This window comes from Engystomops pustulosus, chromosome 7, assembly GCF_040894005.1.
Source record: "Engystomops pustulosus chromosome 7, aEngPut4.maternal, whole genome shotgun sequence".
NCBI classification, from domain to species: Eukaryota; Metazoa; Chordata; class Amphibia; order Anura; family Leptodactylidae; genus Engystomops; species Engystomops pustulosus.
Genome location: NC_092417.1, coordinates 20,904,906 through 20,924,087, shown reverse-complemented (window position 1 = coordinate 20,924,087; position 19,182 = coordinate 20,904,906). Strand labels below are relative to the sequence as shown.

At 42.4% G+C, this 19,182-nt stretch overlaps 1 protein-coding gene across 6 annotated transcripts in view; it reads left to right on the top strand.

The window, feature by feature from the left end:
• The window catches only part of ARHGEF11 (Rho guanine nucleotide exchange factor 11), an 86,923-nt gene that overhangs the window by 49,426 nt on the left and 18,315 nt on the right, over nt 1-19,182 (top strand). For 5 of the 6 annotated variants that reach the window (XM_072115035.1, XM_072115030.1, XM_072115034.1 and 2 more), the window contains 19 exons: nt 2,149-2,247; nt 2,804-2,853; nt 4,092-4,149; nt 4,656-4,822; nt 5,116-5,187; nt 6,295-6,414; nt 6,757-6,811; nt 7,151-7,227; nt 7,945-8,073; nt 8,360-8,428; nt 9,163-9,264; nt 10,272-10,370; nt 10,719-10,761; nt 11,085-11,181; nt 14,129-14,251; nt 14,520-14,543; nt 14,850-14,991; nt 17,139-17,241; nt 18,581-18,610. In XM_072115035.1, the coding sequence (XP_071971136.1) occupies nt 2,149-2,247; nt 2,804-2,853; nt 4,092-4,149; nt 4,656-4,822; nt 5,116-5,187; nt 6,295-6,414; nt 6,757-6,811; nt 7,151-7,227; nt 7,945-8,073; nt 8,360-8,428; nt 9,163-9,264; nt 10,272-10,370; nt 10,719-10,761; nt 11,085-11,181; nt 14,129-14,251; nt 14,520-14,543; nt 14,850-14,991; nt 17,139-17,241; nt 18,581-18,610 (1,659 nt within the window). The remainder of the gene's footprint in view (nt 1-2,148; nt 2,248-2,803; nt 2,854-4,091; nt 4,150-4,655; nt 4,823-5,115; nt 5,188-6,294; nt 6,415-6,756; nt 6,812-7,150; nt 7,228-7,944; nt 8,074-8,359; nt 8,429-9,162; nt 9,265-10,271; nt 10,371-10,718; nt 10,762-11,084; nt 11,182-14,128; nt 14,252-14,519; nt 14,544-14,849; nt 14,992-17,138; nt 17,242-18,580; nt 18,611-19,182) is intronic. The other variant, XM_072115032.1, reaches the window with a different exon arrangement.

Here is a 19,182-nt window from a genome sequence, read left to right as displayed (position 1 = left end):
CACTGTAAACTCTATATACCATGTCCAATCAGATCGACCCGAGACCGTAACATCCTACCATTACGTTTTTCCCAAATACTTAGAGTCTTGGGTGACATTACTTGGCAGCACACCCTGAAAAACATTTTTTTATTTGGGGGTTTTCGTTCTCTGCAGAAAATCCCAGTCGGCCTCAGCATCTGAAGGGAAAATTTAAGGAAATTGTTTACTTGCCCCTTACCGGAGTGAGGCCCCGGCTCCTGTGGCCAACGGCCTCTCCCCGTCACTTCTGCACCTAACGGCTATCTCCGGTGATGTCATTGAGCACATGACCTGTGGACCAATCGCTTGCTTCGATCTTGACTGCTGAGGCCAGGGATTGGCTCTGGCATCTTGTGTCCTATAGGCTATAACCATGTCATGAGGGATGCTCTTTGGAGGGGAAAGTATATAATTTCCTTAAATTTTGCTTCAAATGCTGACCCTTCTGGGGATTTCTACAAAATTTAAAACCTATAAAGTGGTTGTCCGGAAGTAAAAAAAAAAAAAATCATGTCTTCTTTCTTGCAAAACAGCGCCACACCTGATCATGGTTAGTCCTGGTATTGCTGCTAAGCTGTATAGTATAGAGGTGAATGGAGCTTCACTGCAATACCACACACTACCATGGTCAGGAGTGGCGCTGTTTTTGAAGACCGCAGCCATTTTTTTTACAACCCCTTTAAGTGCATTGGAGAGTTACTTGCCTTGTAATACAGCCGCTCCTCCATAGTTAATCTGCGGTTGTTTAACCTGTTATGTTATCACCGCTCCTGCCGTTATCTAAACCTGAGCCTGCGCCAAAGATTTCTGCAACCTTGGCAGTGAGCCGGTCATGTGACCTTAGTTATACCGTATCCTGTACAGGAAGAGGATGACGGCTCCCCCCTGTGGTCATCCCTCAGACTGCAAGCTCTTGTTTCATGTTATTATTTCATGTTATTCCTCTGTAATGTCTTATTTTATTTGTACTTGTCCCCCATGATGTGTACAGCGCTGCAGAATATGATGGCGCTATATAAAGATAATTAATATCCTATAAAGTGCAAAGTCTCATTCAATCTTTTGATTTTAAATTATCGTATTTTATTTGTTCTACTTTTATATGTATATAGCGTATTATATTGCTTTATATTATATTAAATATATTTTTTATATCATTTTACAATTTAGTTTTTTGTGTAGATTTTTTTTTCCGAATTATAATTATTATTTTTTTTACGCAAATATATTTGTTATTAGATGTCAGTATTGTATTACATTGTGTTGTATTATATCTCTTTATATTTTAACTCCTTAGATCATAATTTTATTTTAGCGTTGTTTAATTTTATATGACTGTTATATATTATATTAGGATGTATTAGCGACATGATTGTATGTATGCAAAGAAAATCTGTCCTCCAAATCCATCATGATGAACCTTGGCACAGTGACTGTGATAATCTTATATTCTTCGCTTCCTTCTTTCTCACCTTTTAAAATTATGCTAATGAGCTAGAAGGGCTACTGGCGGGTGTACTAGAGCCCCTCTGTGGTGCAGATTCACAGGCAGTTACACTGTGCAGAGCATTTCACTTGTTCACTGTGTACTGAAACTTCCGCTGCATTGAGATTACATTAGGAAGCTGGGGGGGGGGGGGGGGGGGGGGGGGGAGAGAGACAGTGTAACAGCCTGTGAAGCTGCAGCATGGAAAGGCTCTGGTAACACCCCCCAGTAGCCATTCTGGCTCATTAGCACAATTTTAGAAGTTGATTTTAGAAGGAAGGAGGCCATGGATAACAAATATAAGAAGATTCCCACAGCTGAAGGAGATCGCCGAGCGCTGGTATTTGTGGGAAAACCCCTTTAAGTATATTTTATATATTTTATTTTGATTCTATTTTGTATAAATATTTTTTACATGGTAGTATTTTATATTTTATTATTTGCTTTACACATTTTATTTGTGTGCTGGATCCATGTATATTTCTTCCATTTATATATTACTATATTTCCGTATATTTTCTATAGTATATTTTTCAGTTTATAAATCGCTGCTATAATATATACTCTATCACCGAGTCTACGTGTATTAAAATTTTAAAAAGTAATATAAAATAAAACCCTCCTATTTTCCATCCCTGTAGGCTTGGTCCAGCGCTGTGTGGTTGTTCAGAGGGATCAGAATGGATTTGGGTTCACGGTCAGCGGGGACAGAATTGTCCTGGTCCAGTCCGTGCGCCCAGGTGAGAGGTCACGTGTGATTAGGTGTTATAATGTTTCATTTTTATACCATACAATTTAGGTTTATAGATTTTTGTTATTATTAATACTGTGTTTTATGTATTATTTTATGTTATATTATTTAATATTCTTTTTATGTTTCCATAATATGTACTTATAAATCTAGGATTGTCCCCCCCCTTCCCTTTCCCCGGGGGTCTTCTGCCCTCTTCTATTACTTCCCATGAGGAGGTCGGGTTATCTGAACTGTCCGTAACATTGTGATGATATGAGACAAGTGCGTCTTTCATGGCCTCATAATGAGCGTTATTGAGCTTTTTTGTGTATGAGGGTCACATGACGCTTACCATGACGTGAACATGGAAGAGCAGCGGTCACCTGGCATCAGGGTGTCCAGTAGCTGTAATCCTCCAGGGGTTGTATTGAAACCCTTGAAAATAGCGCCACCCTTGTCTACAGGTTACAGATGGTACTGCAGCTCATGACAGAAACATCATCAAACCCTCATAATTTAGGGCTAATAAGGATGTAAAATTCTGTATTTTTGTTACCTTCCAGGTGGTGCGGCCATGCGGGCTGGAGTACAGGAGGGTGATCGCATTGTGAAGGTCAGTCCATTGGGTGGCTTTGTAAACCGTACTACTACTCCTATCATGTCCTCTACATTGAGCTGATGTATCCAAGTCAGCGGTGACCCTTAAAGGGGTTGTCCACTTTCAGCAAGTAATTGCTATTATTTGTGTAAGAAAAATGATACAATTTTTCAATCTACTTTCTGTATCAAGTCTTCATGATGTTCTAGATCTCTGCTTGCTGTCCTGCTATAGAAAGCTTCTATGCTTACCTCCAGTGGATGGAAATTTGACTATGGTCATGTGATGGACAGGCAGGTGCTCGTTATATTACTCGGCTCTGATTACTCTCGGTGATGATAATGAGCCGTGCACCGGTGTGAGCATGGACAGATTTCTGTCCACTGGAAGCAAACAGAGACGCCTTCTGTAGCAGGACAGCAAGCAGAGATCTAGAAAACCATGAGGAATTGATACAGAAAGTATATTGGAAAATTGTATAACTTTTCATTACACAAACCACATCAATTATTTGCTGAAAGTGGACGACCCCTTTAACTGTCTGCTACCTGAGGCGACCGCTAGAACTGCACCACAGTCCACCCCATCCAGTAGTTGTAGAACACAGTGGGGCTTACTTACTAAGGGTCTGCGGCCGCAGTTTCATCGAACTTTCGGGTTTTGTTCAGCTGTGACAGGTATTTAACAGGAGATTGTGGCGATCAGATTGTGGCACGGCTGTGCTGCTTCCGTGCGACAGAAATCGAGGTGAGGACCGTCGGACGTTCTGACGGATTCGGACTGAGCTCGGGATTTAACATTCAAATTGTGTCGCAAGACAACGCACTTACATGCACCAGGAAGAACAAGGTGAACACCGGGGGGACCCAAGCAGGGAAGCGACACATGCAGGATATCGGGCGCGCAATCTTAGTGAATCGCGGCAGAGTACATTATCGTCGGACAACGCACTTTCTGTGAACTCCTCCGGAAGGGTAAGTAAATGTGCCCCAATATTTGTTTAGTAAGAGCGTTTTCCCTGCAGCATCCCACATTGGGTGTGGAGAGACACTACTTTTAAGGTGACTGCGTCCCTAATGCTGCTCCCCCATCTTGCTGCAAGTGTGGCTGCCTGAGGTAAGAGGCTCAACTGTCCTCATGGCTGGTGCACCCCTGATACAAGTCTTTGCAGAAGTGTATCTAAACCTCTGATGTGTGATACAGTCTGAGGGCTTCTTAGCATTATATTTCATATATTTGTCATTTCTCGGCAGGTTAATGGCACGTTGGTCGCCAATAGCTCTCACATCGAGGTGGTGAAGCTCATCAAATGTGAGTACTTACCCTCTGTGAATATTTCCAGAATTCCACATTTTGTAAGTGTTCTGGATTAGTTTCAGAATCTAAGGCTCAGTTCACACTGCCAAGTTTTGGTCGTGAAACCTGCCCTATCTATGGACCATAGTCATGGACACGTCCACAGCTCAGCTTTTGCTTGGAGGTGGGACAATTTGTTAAACCAGTATCTGATTGGCTGTTGTGGATCCAGCTCCTTTCTCTCTGTCTTCTTCTCTTGTGATGACAACGCTCAGCCATTCACTGGTCTCATCGGTTCTGTGTAAAAGAACAGCTGAGGCCAATGATTGGCTGAATGATCAAATGAACTATAGATGTGTGGTCACAGCTTCTAGTCCACTAGGGACCGAGAGATTTGGTAGACATCCTTGCAACCAGAGGTCCTTCAGACCATGTGTGAGGTTTATTTCGTCATGTACTACACGTCGTGTTCTCTGCTAAAGTTATAGGAATATCCCTTTAATTTCTTCTTGTTGGAACAGCTGGAACATACGTTGCGCTCACCCTCCTCGGTTCTCCTCCACCTTCCTCAACCATGTCTGCACATGATCTTAGCTCTTCAGCCTCCCCCAGGAATATGTCTTCTCCGGTGCCACCTCCCCCTCCCCTGCCGCCTCCCCAACGTATCACAGGACCTAAACCACTACAGGTAATGACTGACAAATCAAGTAAAGATGGAGAGAATTTCATGTTTTATGTAATTTTTCTTTGAATAATTAAAAAATAATACTAAATATCTAAATGTTTTGGTGTCTTATATACATGGTGAGTAGGACAATTTTAGACCATTGATAATGGCTACGATACAACAGATACACAGAATCTGACGATTTATGCCCTGGCATTACCAATGACAACATATTAGTAGCCTGGGCCTACATATATTTTTTATTTTTGTACTTGTCTTTAAAAATTTTCACATTTTGTTTTACATTTGTCCAGGATCCTGAGGTTCAGAAGCACGCAACCCAGATCCTACGCAACATGCTGAAGCAAGAAGAGACCGAGCTCCAGGTAGGGCCAATCACCAGGCTTAATCCTTTTTGTTGGAGATATGAGCTACAATCCTTAAAGGGATGTCCCAGTATCTGGTTTCTGGTGGGAATCTTTAGGACTTCAACCTTCTTTGTCTTGGACCTAATGTGTTTTGTGGTGAGAGGGCCATGAAACTGGGTTCGCCAGAGGATCTTCTGGTGGTGGAACAGTTGTTGAACCCAAGTCTCTTTTTTTTTTGTGGGAGCCATGAGCTAGAATCCTTGAAGCGATGACCTACCATATGATCTTCTGGTGGTGGAACAGTTGAGTTGGACTCAAGTCTCTTGCATGAGTTTATTAGTGGTTTGGTTAGAGTTTTTTGTGGGAGCCATGAGTTAGAACCCTTGGAGGGATAACCCACCATCCTCAAGACATGTGATAAGTATCTGGTCGCTGGTAGGAATCATTGGGACTCCCATATAGAGATTCTTTGTTATTGTCTTGGATCTAATGGGTTCATAATACTAGATTCAATAAAGGATCTTCCAGTGGTGGACCAGTTCAGTTGGGCCGAAGTCTCCCCACCCGTTGACTAGTATTTTTTAATGGAATTTTTGGGACATATGATCTAAAACCTTTTGAAGGAATGTTCTACCATCCTCAGGACAGGTGGTTGCTGGTGGACATCATTGAGACTACCATCTTTGTCTTGGACCTCATGGGTTTTGTCTTGACACGACCATGAAACTGGCTTCCGGTGATGGACAAGATGAGTCGATCCCAAGTCTCTTGAGCATGTTGACTAGTATTTTTTTTAAAGCGATTTGTGAGAGACACGAGCTAGAACCTTTCAAGGGATGTTCCATTATCCACATGACAGGTGATCTGTTTGCTGGTGGGCATCATTGGGACGCCAACATAGAAGTTCTTTGTCTTGGACCTTATGGGTTTTGTTGTGACAGGGTCAGGAATTGACTTGAGGTTTCTGGATCAATGCTGGTCCCATAGGTCATGTCCCCATCCATCATAAAGCAATGAAGTATTCTTTAGCCTTGAGTGACTCTGCAGAACCGACTGGGCCAGTCACTGATTCATCAGCAGAACTTTCCAGTACTTTGTTAGTTCAACTAGTTCTATTTTTTACAGGCTCTCTGTGAAGTTTATAACCGAACCCCGAACCCCAGTCTGCAGGAACAAATAGAAGGAGCCCGAAGAAGAGTCCATCAACTGCAACTTAAGATACGTCAGGAAACTGCTGGACCTGCAGTAAGTGCAACCCACATCAGACAGTGAGAAACCAAGTATAACTTTTGCATGTTAACACTATTTATGACCCTCTTAAAGGCGGTCTCTTGTTATGCTTATTGGTGCTTCCAATCGCCTGTATTGAAAAAAATGTGACTACATATATTAAACACAAGTGGAGCTTAATAAATACAGATCTCTTTTAATTACATTATATTGACTGGTAAATCTTCATGCAGTGAGCTCCCCCTAGTGGTGGCAATAATAGCCAAAATTATTCCATGTAATTCATAGCAGCCTTGCATTATCTGCTCCTTTTTAAGTCCATTACTAATTTGGCTTATATACATTTTATTTTTCTAGGATATTCTGCGTTCATACAGTGACTGTAGCTCCATAGGATATAAAGTAATAGAAGGTAAGTAGTCATGTAATGATGTGATATAAAAGAAAATGTAAGTAAATAGTATAAGAAATGCAGGGATTGAAAGGAAACGTGTTGGTGGGGGCGCTGTTGCATTGGACTTTAAGGAAAGTCTTTAATGCTGGTTGTGGTGAAAAGTGGTACTGCACGTAACAGAAGTCACTATTTTTATATCGTTTTAAGGAAAAATCGAACATGAACTTTTTATTTTATCATATGTCCTATAACTTATACAAGCTGTAAATTTATTTAACCTTTTAAATTGTTTCCTTTAAAATTCCTTTAAATGTGACTTCCAATCACCTGTTAACTCTGATTCTGGCTGATTTATAGGTCGTTTATCCATGGATTCACAGGATGCTGACAGCGGCCTAGATTCTGGCACCGAAAGGATCCCATCACTTAGCGAGGTTAGTACAGCCAGTCCAGGGGAAAACTCACAACTAGGGGCATGACACACATCTGTAACTATAGAAGAGATTTGTCTATTACTTTCTGTATAGTTTATTTCTATGTGGGACATTATAGAGCGGTACTGACATGTATTGGTATGAATACAGCACTTGGGGTGAGATAGAAACTTACCACTACCCCCAGCAGTCTCTGGCTGTGCCGGTGTCTCCCCTCTATAATTCAGATCCCGGTCAGTCCCCTTTCCATAGACTTAGCAGAGAGGTGATAGAGGAAATGAGCCTGATAATTGGAGGAAGAAGTATTTTCTTTGATGGAATTTGATTTTGCTGTTAGTTCGGCATCAGATTTCTATGAAAGTTCGGCTCCTCATTGGCAGGTCCATCAAACATCTGGATGAGCTCCTCGGACCCGCCCACGAGGAGGCAAATTTTTGGCATTGATAAGCCATCTTGGACTTCAATTATAGTCTATGTTTTCTTTGCATGTTAGGGGAGGCTCGGGTCTCCGGAACTGAGTCAATTACACAGAACCAACTTATGGGTCCAGGAGGTTGGACCTCCATAGCAATATTGATGTCCTTGAGGATATAGAGGTTTTTCTTACCTCGTTGTCTTATTGTGTTAGACCATTAGGCTCATATGCTTTCTATATTCTTTGGCTTTGCCATCCTGTTGGCTCAGGTCTTAAATAATCTCACAAATATTTTTCTTCAGTATTCCATGAACAGGAATTCCCTCTTGTCTGATTTTGGGTTGGACAGCTCTCATACCTCTCCGGTCATCTCTACAAAAATCTTCCAGCACCGACGGCAAGGCTCTGACACGGCACTGATCCAAGAACAGGTACAGAAATCTTCTCTACGCATATCACAGTCTATTTTGGGGCCGGATTATGACTACCATGGGCCTTAGGCTGTATGAATATTATAGCCCCTACAGGTCCAGAATTTATGGGTGAAGGTCCTTCTCAGTATAGAATTTAGTGATTGGTTTGGGTGGCCATGGGCCCCCTAGAAGGCTTAAGCCCCGGGCTACCGCCCAAACTGCCTATATTCTAATCCACTACTGGTCTATTTTAGTATATATAGTATATATAGAGGTTCTGAGTGACTATGTCTTAATTTTGAAGGTGGACAGTTCCCGGCCTGTGATCATATGTCCTGAAGACGATTATGACCATGGCTATGACATCTCTGAGGTAATTAAATTTTATGTTGCATAAGGTTGTAAGAGGTTGGGTCCTAGGGGGAGTTTTCACTTTAAAGGGAACCCGTCAACAGATTTTACACTCGACTGTTTACCTATTTAGAAGACTCCTCTGAAGTAATATGCAAATGAGCTGAAAACAGTAAATTTTTTGCCGGCGATGAGTCACTTTTATAGGCATTAGGGAAAATGTCACTTCAAAGGCCTATATCTTGGGCTCTATAGCAGTTAGAAGCATACTTCTGGTGTCATTGTAAAGATAAGAATCTTTTAAAAGGTATGGTTTTGAGATAAAAATAAAAAACAAGAGATACGAGCAGCTAAAGATAGAGGAAATGTAGATGAAGATCCATTTCCTAACTATGTTTTAAATTGCCTCTATCCCCGGTTGTGTAGCTCACCGAACCACAGTCCTGATGCAGTTTGAAAGATGCGATACTTATCTTAATGATGATACCAGATAGACACCACTGGAATCCACTGGATAGGAGATACTTGTATGATATTGGGTCTCCGACAGCCAAGACCCACCATGATACACAGAACAGTTGCTCCTGGCCTACTTCACACAAGTGGGACTTTTGGGTGTCAGAATTCCTGTAGAAGTCAATGGAACAGTAAAATTCCTTGGTCCCATAGTACGGATGGTGTTGCACTACAGAGATCCATCCTTATGGTAAAGACAGTGCTAGGTTTTAGTTTTCAATCATTATTTCTCTTCTGCAGTGTGATGGTCTATTCCAAGATTTGGACAAACTGAAAGCTCGGCCGGCCCACATGGGGGTGTTCCTGAGATACATCTTTTCACAAGCCGATCCCAATCCCCTGGTAAGGCTTGTCTGTTGGTCAAATGGAGATATCTGGATGGTTTAAGTTTATAATAAATCCTCAGAATTTGCAATATCTCTGCTTGCTGGATCCTGATCGCTCCAGAGAACCATCTTTGGCTCTGGAGGTCTCTGCATTACATGGACAGCCCCTTGAGTTTAACTAGGACTGGGGGTGCTGTAGAGAAACTGAACACAGCAGATTACAGCTAATATCTGTTAGTTCTATCTGTTGGGTTTAAAGGGAACCTGTCACCAGGGACCTCATTTTCACTAAAGACAGGTTGCAAGAGCTTATTACACATGCAGTGCAAATATATCTTTCTGCCTTTTCTAAGCATTTGCATCACAATATAATTGTGTGTTACCTTTGTGCTCCTGTACAGCTCCTCCCTCTCCCACTGATGTCATCTCACCAGGCTATGAGCTCTGTGCAGGAGGGAGGGGCTGTGCAGGAGCAGGAGGGAGGGACTGTACAGGAGCACAAAGGTCGGGGCTGAGAGCTGAGGAGTCCGCAGTACAGACAAGTCATGTGTTGTTTTTTTAAATGCAGCCAAACCAGAGCCCAACCCCTGTGACTACACAGAGGACTCTGTCAGGGTGCAAGCTAAGTTATAACACACAACTATATTGTAATGCAAATGCTTACAAAAGACAGGCAGATTTACACTGTACGTGTGATGGGCTTCTGCAACCTGTCTTTAGTGCAAATGAGGTCCCTGGTGACAGGTTCCCTTTAAATATCTGTCAGTGAATGGAAATATTCAATATTTATATCACTTAGAAGTTCTGTTCATGTGATCCAGACTGCTGCTTAATATCTGGAAGTATATGATGTTTTCCATTCAATGACAAGCGGATTTCCTAAAATCTGAGCAGATAATGTGATTTGCCGGAAGAAGAAAATCTCTACGATTAAGTGTAATATCCCCATAATTATCATGTCCTCTGTGTTCGATCCAGTTGATATTGGCAGTCAGTAAATGTTGTTGCTTTGTAATTTCCCAGCTCTTCTATCTGTGCGCTGAAGTCTGCCAGCAGCTCAGTGCTCGCGACGCCTGCTCTTTGGGGAAGGACGTGTGGAACATCTTCTTGGATAAGAGCGCAGTAAGTGATGGTGGAATGGTTGTGAATTAATATTTCAGGTCACTGATGGCCTGTCCTCACACTGCTGTGCTCTTAGCTCTCTGCACTGAACTGCACTACAGCCCCTCCTCTTTGTTCTAAGTGAGTGCTGAAGTTTTTAATCATAAACTTGCTACAGCTTTTACTCAGAGCAGTGGGGAGGAACTGTGGGCAGTTTCATGCACAGGCCAAAGAGCACAGCTGTCCATATCCTAATAACTGGATACATCACAGTCCATATCCTCTTCAAAGCCCTTGACCCAAACAGTCTTTACATTGCGTGAACTTTTTGGAAGCTCAATCCATGATCCGTTCTCCTGTGTTTTTTAGCCCTTGAGAGTGAAAATTCCTGAGAATCTCTTGGCTGAAATAGGTGAGTAGTAAATATCAAATATAATCTGTAAAATAGGCCTTTGCCACTAGGAGGCGCTGTCAGTACATGCATCAGTGTAAAGCTTATTGATTGTGTATATCTGTACACAATGAGCTCCCCCTAGTGGTGGCTGCTAGGTTATGTTCTTGGTGTTTTCAGCCTAATCCTAAGTTAACCAGGCCATGTGACCAATGGACCTCATTGGCTTGGTAGGTGGTGTTGGATCCCCACCAGTCTAATATATTAACCTATCATAAGGATAGGCACTCAGTATTTTAATCTAAGGAAACCCCCCTTTAATGAACTTTTCTCCCACCGCCTAGACTCGTGTTTACGTGGTTCTGAGGATGTTCGGAGTGCGCTGAGTGAGGCGCAAGATGCCATGTTACCGGAAATACAGGAGCAGATACAAGACTACAGGTAGAGTGCTACTGATCACAGTGTAAAGACTGTACTTCTCAGAGTGCTAAAAACCTGAAAAATAGGAAATACTTAAGACTAGTGCAGAATAGTGAGTGCAGCTCTGGAGTATGATACAGGATGTAACTCAGGATCAGTACAGGATAAGTAATGTCATGTATGTACAGAGTGACTAGACCACCAGCAGCAGAATAGGGAGTGCAGCTCTGGAGTATAATACAGGATGTAACTCAATATCAGTACAGGATAAGTAATGTCATGTATGTACACAGTGACTGCACCAGCAGCAGAATAGTGAGTGCAGCTCTGCAGTATAATACAGGATGTAACTCAGGATCAGTACAGGATAAGTAATGTCATGTATGTACACAGTGACTGCACCCGCAGCAGAATAGTGAGTGCAGCTCTGGGGTATAATACAGGATGTAACTCAATATCAGTACAGGATAAGTAATGTCATGTATGTACACAGTGACTGCACCAGCAGCAGAATAGTGAGTGCAGCTCTGGGGTATAATATAGGATGTAACTCAGGATCAGTACAGGATAAGTAATGTCATGTATGTACACAGTGACTGCACCAGCAGCAGAATAGTGATTGCAGCTCTGGAGTATAATACAGGATAAGTAATGTCATGTATGTACACAGTGACTGCACCAGCAGCAGAATAGTGAGTGCAGCTCTGGAGTATAATACAGGATGTAACTCAATATCAGTACAGGATAAGTAATGTCATGTATGTACACAGTGACTGCACCAGCAGCAGAATAGGGAGTGCAGCTCTGCAGTATAATACAGGATGTAACTCAGGATCAGTACAGGATAAGTAATGTCATGTATGTACACAGTGACTGCACCAGCAGCAGAATAGTGAGTGCAGCTCTGGAGCATAATACAGGATGTAACTCAATATCAGTACAGGATAAGTAATGTCATGTATGTACAGAGTGACTAGACCACCAGCAGCAGAATAGGGAGTGCAGCTCTGGGGTATAATACAGGATGTAACTCAGGATCAGTACAGGATAAGTAATGTCATGTATGTACACAGTGACTGCACCAGCAGCAGAATAGTGATTGCAGCTCTGGAGTATATTACAGGATGTAACTAAGGATCAGTACAGGATAAGTAATGTCATGTATGTACACAGTGACTGCACCAGCAGCAGAATAGTGAGTGCAGCTCTGGAGTAAAATACAGGATGTAACTCAGGATCAGTACAGGATAAGTATTGTCATGTATGTACACAGTGACTGCACCAGCAGCAGAATAGTGAGTGCAGCTCTGGGGTATAATACAGGATATAACTCAGGATCAGTACAGGATAAGTAATGTCATGTATGTACACAGTGACTCCAGCAGCAGAATAGTGAGTGCAGCTCTGGGATATAATACAGGATGTAACTCAGGATCAGTACAGGATAAGTAATGTCATGTATGTACACAGTGACTGCACCAGCAGCAGAATAGTGAGTGCAGCTCTGGAGTATAATACAGGATGTAACTCAGGATCAGTACAGGATAAGTAATATCATGTATGTACACAGTGACTGCATCAGCAGCAGAATAGTGAGTGCAGCTCTGGGATATAATACAGGATGTAACTCAAGATCAGTACAGGATAAGTAATGTCATGTATGTACACAGTGACTGCACCAGCAGCAGAATAGTAAGTGCAGCTCTGGGGTATAATACAGGATGTAACTCAGGATCAGTACAGGATAAGTAATATCATGTATGTACACAGTGACTGCATCAGCAGCAGAATAGTGAGTGCAGCTCTGGCATATAATACAGGATGTATCTCAGGATCAGTACAGGATACGTAATGTCATGTATGTACACAGTGACTGCACCAGCAGCAGAATAGTGAGTGCAGCTCTGGAGTATAATACAGGATGTAACTCAGGATCAGTACAGGATAAGTAATGTCATGTATGTACACAGTGACTGCACCAGCAGCAGAATAGTGAGTGCAGCTCTGGAGTATAATACAGGATGTAACTCAGGATCAGTACAGGATAAGTAGTATCATGTATGTACACAGTGACTGCACCAGCAGCAGAATAGTGAGTGCAGCTCTGGAGTATAATACAGGATGTAACTCAGGATCAGTACAGGATAAGTAATGTCATGTATGTACACAGTGACTACACCAGCAGCAGAATAGTGAGTGCAGCTCTGGAGTATAATACAGGATGTAACTCAGGATCAGTACAGGATAAGTAATGTCATGTATGTACACAGTGACTGCACCAGCAGCAGAATAGTGAGTGCAGCTCTGGAGTATAATACAGGATGTAACTCAGGATCAGTACAGGATAAGTAGTATCATGTATGTACACAGTGACTGCACCGGTAGCAGAATAGTGAGTGCAGCTCTGGAGTATAATACAGGATGTAACTCAGGATCAGTACAGGATAAGTAATGTCATGTATGTACACAGTGACTGCACCAGCAGCAGAATAGTGAGTGCAGCTCTGGAGTATAATACAGGATGTAACTCAGGATCAGTACAGGATAAGTAATGTCATGTATGTACACAGTGACTGCACCAGTAGCAGAATAGTGAGTGCAGCTCTGGAGTATAATACAGGATGTAACTCAGGATCAGTACAGGATAAGCAATGTCATGTATGTACACAGTGACTGCACCAGCAGCAGAATAGTGAGTGCAGCTCTGGAGTATAATACAGGATGTAACTCAGGATCAGTACAGGATAAGTAATGTCATGTATGTACACAGTGACTGCACCAGCAGCAGAATAATGAGTACAGCTCTGGAGTATAATATAGGATGTAACTCAGGATCAGTACAGGATAAGTAATGTCATGTATGTACACAGTGACTGCACCAGCAGCAGAATAGTGAGTGCAGCTCTGGAGTATAATACAGGATAGGCTTTCCACAGTTTGATAAAAAAAAACCTCATCTTCTTGACAGGACAAAGAGGACTATGGGCCTGGGCAGTCTGTATGGAGAAAATGACCTGCTGGACCTTGACCTTGACCCTCAGAGAGAGCGTCAGGTTGCTGCTAAGCAGATAGCACAGCTGGGGGAGATTCTGTAAGTGATGTCTCTCTATATGTGGTTATTGTATTACTTGTATCTATTGAGAACGGGTCATTGCCTTCCATAGTATGAGCATCTCCAGGTTCCGAAATATAAAGTTGTGCAGTACCCTGTGTCACCACCGTGTGCGCTGTTTGTCATTACTTACTGCATTTTGTGACTTTTTTATGGAGCTATTGGGTAGGAGAGGGGAAGAGGATGCATGCACAGTATTAAATGTATGGAAACTAAATTTTTTTTTCAAATTTATTTCTGTTGTCAGGTCCAAATATGAAGAAGAGAGAAGGTGAGTAGTAAACAGATCAGACGCAATAATTATTAATTGTGAGGCCTATTGTAGAGTAGGGTATCTAATGGCTCAGTGTCCCCTCACTGCTTTTGGAACAACCTGAGACAGCGCCCCTCTTGTCTGTAGGTTGTGTCTGGTATTGCAGTTCACCCTATTGGGGGAAATAAAGCTGAAATACTAGAAATAAAGTGTTGCTTTATCTTTTATCATTTTTAATTTTCATAGCGTTTGTGTGGTTTAGGGCCATAGACTTGACTTTTTTGTAAAAAAAACCTAAAAAACAGAGAGAATATCTTCTTGTAGCTCCCCCATGGCCTTTGCACTAAGCACCTACATGACCCATGCTGGAATCAGTTCCCGTGAATTTCGTCCTGTCGTCTCTGAGAAGTCTCAGATCATTCCCGACAAAGACAAATGGCTGCCCTTCTTCCCCAAAGCTAAAAAGGTAAGAGGAAAATATTTTTATAAAATATTATTTTTATGGTTATAACCCAGTCTTTCCAGCTGTCATCCACTCTCAAAGCTCCTTCACATATTTCTGAAGCCATGTTTGTAACACTGGCAAACCATCTAATGTGTATGGAGGCCTCCTGATGGTGAGAGGTTGGATTGAAGATAACCCAGCATGAAAACATGTGCAGAGTGTATGTATATACCGGTGGTCGGGAGGGATAGGTGCTGGCTAAACATGTGTTCTCCTATATTACGTATATAGCCAAAGTAACAAAGGGTGAGGTTAGTCTTGATCAGAGGGGCAAGAAAGTTCTTACGTTTTCAGTCCATTAGTCGTGGCAGATATGTGCATTACAAAATCAATAGGTTTCAAGGAGATTTGGATACACTAATGGACTCTCTATGCTTGTGTTTGGACTGATAGATCTCTGGTTGGTGGCCTTATTGATGATCAGAACATACTTCTTGTTCAACACCTAAAGATCTGTAGATGGGACACCTAAAATGTGACTTTTTCACAAATATTGTGAGAAACACATACCATATGGGAAAAAGCATAAGAGGAACAAGAAAAAGCCAATGTGGCTAACTAGTCTTGTAAGGAAAGCAATAAGAGAGAAAGATAAGGCGTTTAAGGTGCTTAAACACGAAGATAGCGATGAAGCGTTACAGGATTATAGAGAGAAAAATAAATCCTGTGAAAAGCAGATAAAGGCTGCAAAAATAGAGACGGAGAGAAATATTGCCAGGGAGAGCAGAAATAATCCCAAATTGTGGGCCCTCTGTGAAAGTGTGGGCCCTCTGAGGAGTAACATGGGGGTCATGATGGAAGGAGATGAGGAGAGGGCCAATCTACTGAATGTCACCTTCGTGACTGTCTTTACCCTGGAAAATCCCCTGCTGGAAGACACCATGTGGAATGAAGTAAATTCTCTTTGGAATGTCAAGAATGTCAAGCAATGACTGTGGTACTATGATACTATGTGTTGGATGTTCTCCATCCGACTTCAGCTGCACATATAGGTGAACATATACTAAGGGTTTCCCGAATATTTCCAATTTGCCCTGAATTGCACAGGGGTTTTTGCCGCACGCGATCGGATTTTGGTGCATCAGAGCCGGCTTTCGTGTGACACAAATCGGGGGGGGGAGGGGCGTGGCCATCGGACGACACGACTGATTCGGTCAAACCGCGGAATTTAAAATTCAAATTGTGTTGCAAGACACAAGTCCATTATCGTCTGACAAAGCACAGCAGGGATCGTGACAGGACCGGTAAGTAACTGTGCCCCATAGTCCCCAAAATGTTTCCACTGCCAATAAGTTGAGAGAGTAACCCAAATGTCAAAGGACACCTATTGGTTGACTATGGGTGGGGTTAAATGTTGCTTTATCGGTGGTGGGTTATAGAGTATTTGGCTTTGCTGCAACAGTGGCACAGCTCGAAATTCTGCATGCCCTGGTAGACCAGTGGTGGTCCCAGTGATATGTTGCAACTACCTCTAATAGTAACCTTTGTAAACGCATGACGTGAACCTGTATGGATATTAAACTGGGCACTGAATATTCCATGTCTCTGTACTGCTTTGGGTTGTCCACCACCAAAATGTCTTGTACTGTCATTGCCCAGTTACCTTCAAGACCCCCTATACATATTCATTCCACAGTCGTTGCTTCTTGAAACCCTCATACACTTGCACAGTCTACTTGGCCAACACATTCCAACTCGCCAAATCTTCATCTCCCGAGAGGTCTATTAGAGGAGAAGCAGGTGGCACCATACATATTGGATGTTAGGCAAACTCTTGAAATTGGTTAAAAATTTACATCTTATATGCATGGAGACCTTTAATACCCTAATTTTATGGGGAATACAGCTCATGAAAACTTTAAACATGGTGAACGTCTTTCCTGATCTCGATATTATTTGTTGTCGAAAACAATGCAATGGTTGAACCTTTGACTAATGCATATGGTCACCATTTAGGGGTTGGTCTTCATCTTCTCAACTTTAATCTTTGCAGCTCTTGTTGTGTAGAAGGTTCTTGATGACATGTTCAATTATCTGTGGATCAGCCACCATACACACAGGTCATTGTATCATTTGGTGACCACCTTCTATTTTTTTTTCTTCTACAGAACAGCAACGCCAAAAAGGATAAAGACCGAGAATCGGCAGATGACAAGAAACGCAACCCAATTCTTAAATACATTGGCAAACCCAAGAGCTCTTCTCAAAGCAGTGAGTATAGAAGAGCGGAGGCATCTCCTGGAGCATCAGAAATATTATTCCACATGTTGTATCTTATAAGGGAATGCCTTGACTTCACAACTGATGGCCTATCCTTAAAGGGGTTATCCGGGTTTTAAAAATAACTGAGGCTGGGGTGGGCTATTTAAAAATAATAAACATGTACTTACCTTGTCCGGCGCCGCCGATGTCCCGCGCCGCGGCAGTTCTTCTCTGTGCGCCGGTTTCATTACAAGGGCGCACAGGGAGCTTCCGGTCGGCCAGAAGCTCCCATGCGCACCATCTCCCAGCGCTTACAACGCTGAGAGATAGGGACGGATGGGAGGAGCCGGCCACATCGCGGACTGGAAACTCCTTGTGCGCGGGTTCCGTGCCCCTGTAAACAAACAGGGGCGCGGATCGAAGGGACCGCGGCGCAGGACATCGGCGGCGCCGGAGCAGGTAAGTACATGTTTATTATGTTTAAATAGCCCGCCCCAACCCGGCCATAAGAAATTTTTAAAACCCGGATAATCTCTTTAAGGTGCCCATACCCATTAGCCGAATTTCAGCCAAACCTGATTTGCTTGAGTTCAACCAACCAATTAAGGTGTTTGGTGTCACAATGTTATGGAATCAGCCATGTTGAATTTCAGTGTTTCAATGGTTTTTACTCACAACCAAATAAACCATCATATCTAGAACCATGGTCCTTATCATTGATGCAGCTGGAAAAGAGAAGAAGGAACAGGAAGACCCCACCTCATGTAACACAATGGGAAAAAAAGGCTAAACACAGAGAACCCTCCAGTTAGCCTCTCATCTGATGTAGGTAGTAATAGTGAGTGTAGATATATTACAATTGTTGACGACGCTTTTTAAAATAGAGCTAAATATCCCCAAAAAAGGGCAGTTTCAACCCTAATAGCCCAATGCTTGGCTAAAACATCAGTAGGGCCTACACCAAACAATGTTCCTCTGCTTTGCCCTTGTTAGAAGTCTCTATAGTCAGGAACCAGAAGGATCAGCTTGAGCATAACTATAAGCCAGTGATCAATGTATGGAATTACTGGAGGACAGAATGTATATGGAGGTTGTCCTCATTCCTTCGATTCATTGTTCGGCTGACCCCTATGACCACTCTTCCCCCATCTTCCCTTCTCCTGTCATAATACTTATGGTTATTAATTAGTAATAATTTGTGACTAATAAATCTCCTGTGGGTTCTCGGGTGAGGATCCGATGTAATTTTTGCTGCTCCCCTCCCCCACTCTTTGAGGCTTGTGTGCTTTTTCCTCCTCTGTGCTGCTCATTTGTTAATCATTTAATTCGCCATTTTTTCCTTTTGTAGCGTTTCATGTCCCCCTGTCCCCTGGTGAAGGTAAACCTCATTTATCAATGTCTACATCCCCTACCTCTAATAATTAAGCAATTTCCCCACTAATTCCTGTCTGTATGTATAACATAAATATTTTAGTGAGTGGAAATGAAGCTTCTGATCAGTTTCTTGCCTTCCTGTCTACCTCCACTTTTTTCCTGATTGTATTGTATGGCTGGTGAGGAACTTGCGCTGAAGAGTTTACAATCTAACTGGATTAAAGAGTCCATCGGGTGTAAACAGTCTCCCAAACTAATAGTATTATGTAGGGGACTTGAATAGGAGCAGAAGCCTACTTTTGGGTCCATAAAGCAATGAGATAATCCTCTCTTTATAGACATGCAAATTATCCTGCAGGTTGATTAGGGGCGGGGGTTACACGCCATTCAGGAATCCATGAGGAAGCCATGGCATTACATAGGCTTATTGGGTCCGCCTCCTGTGCACTTGAAGGATACTGTTTTTCTTAAACTAATATGTTTTTGCTCCTCTTAAGATTTTATACATGGCACGATTATTGATTTAAAGTGCATTATCGGGCATAATTTGCATTTCTTTTACCAGGGAGTATTGCT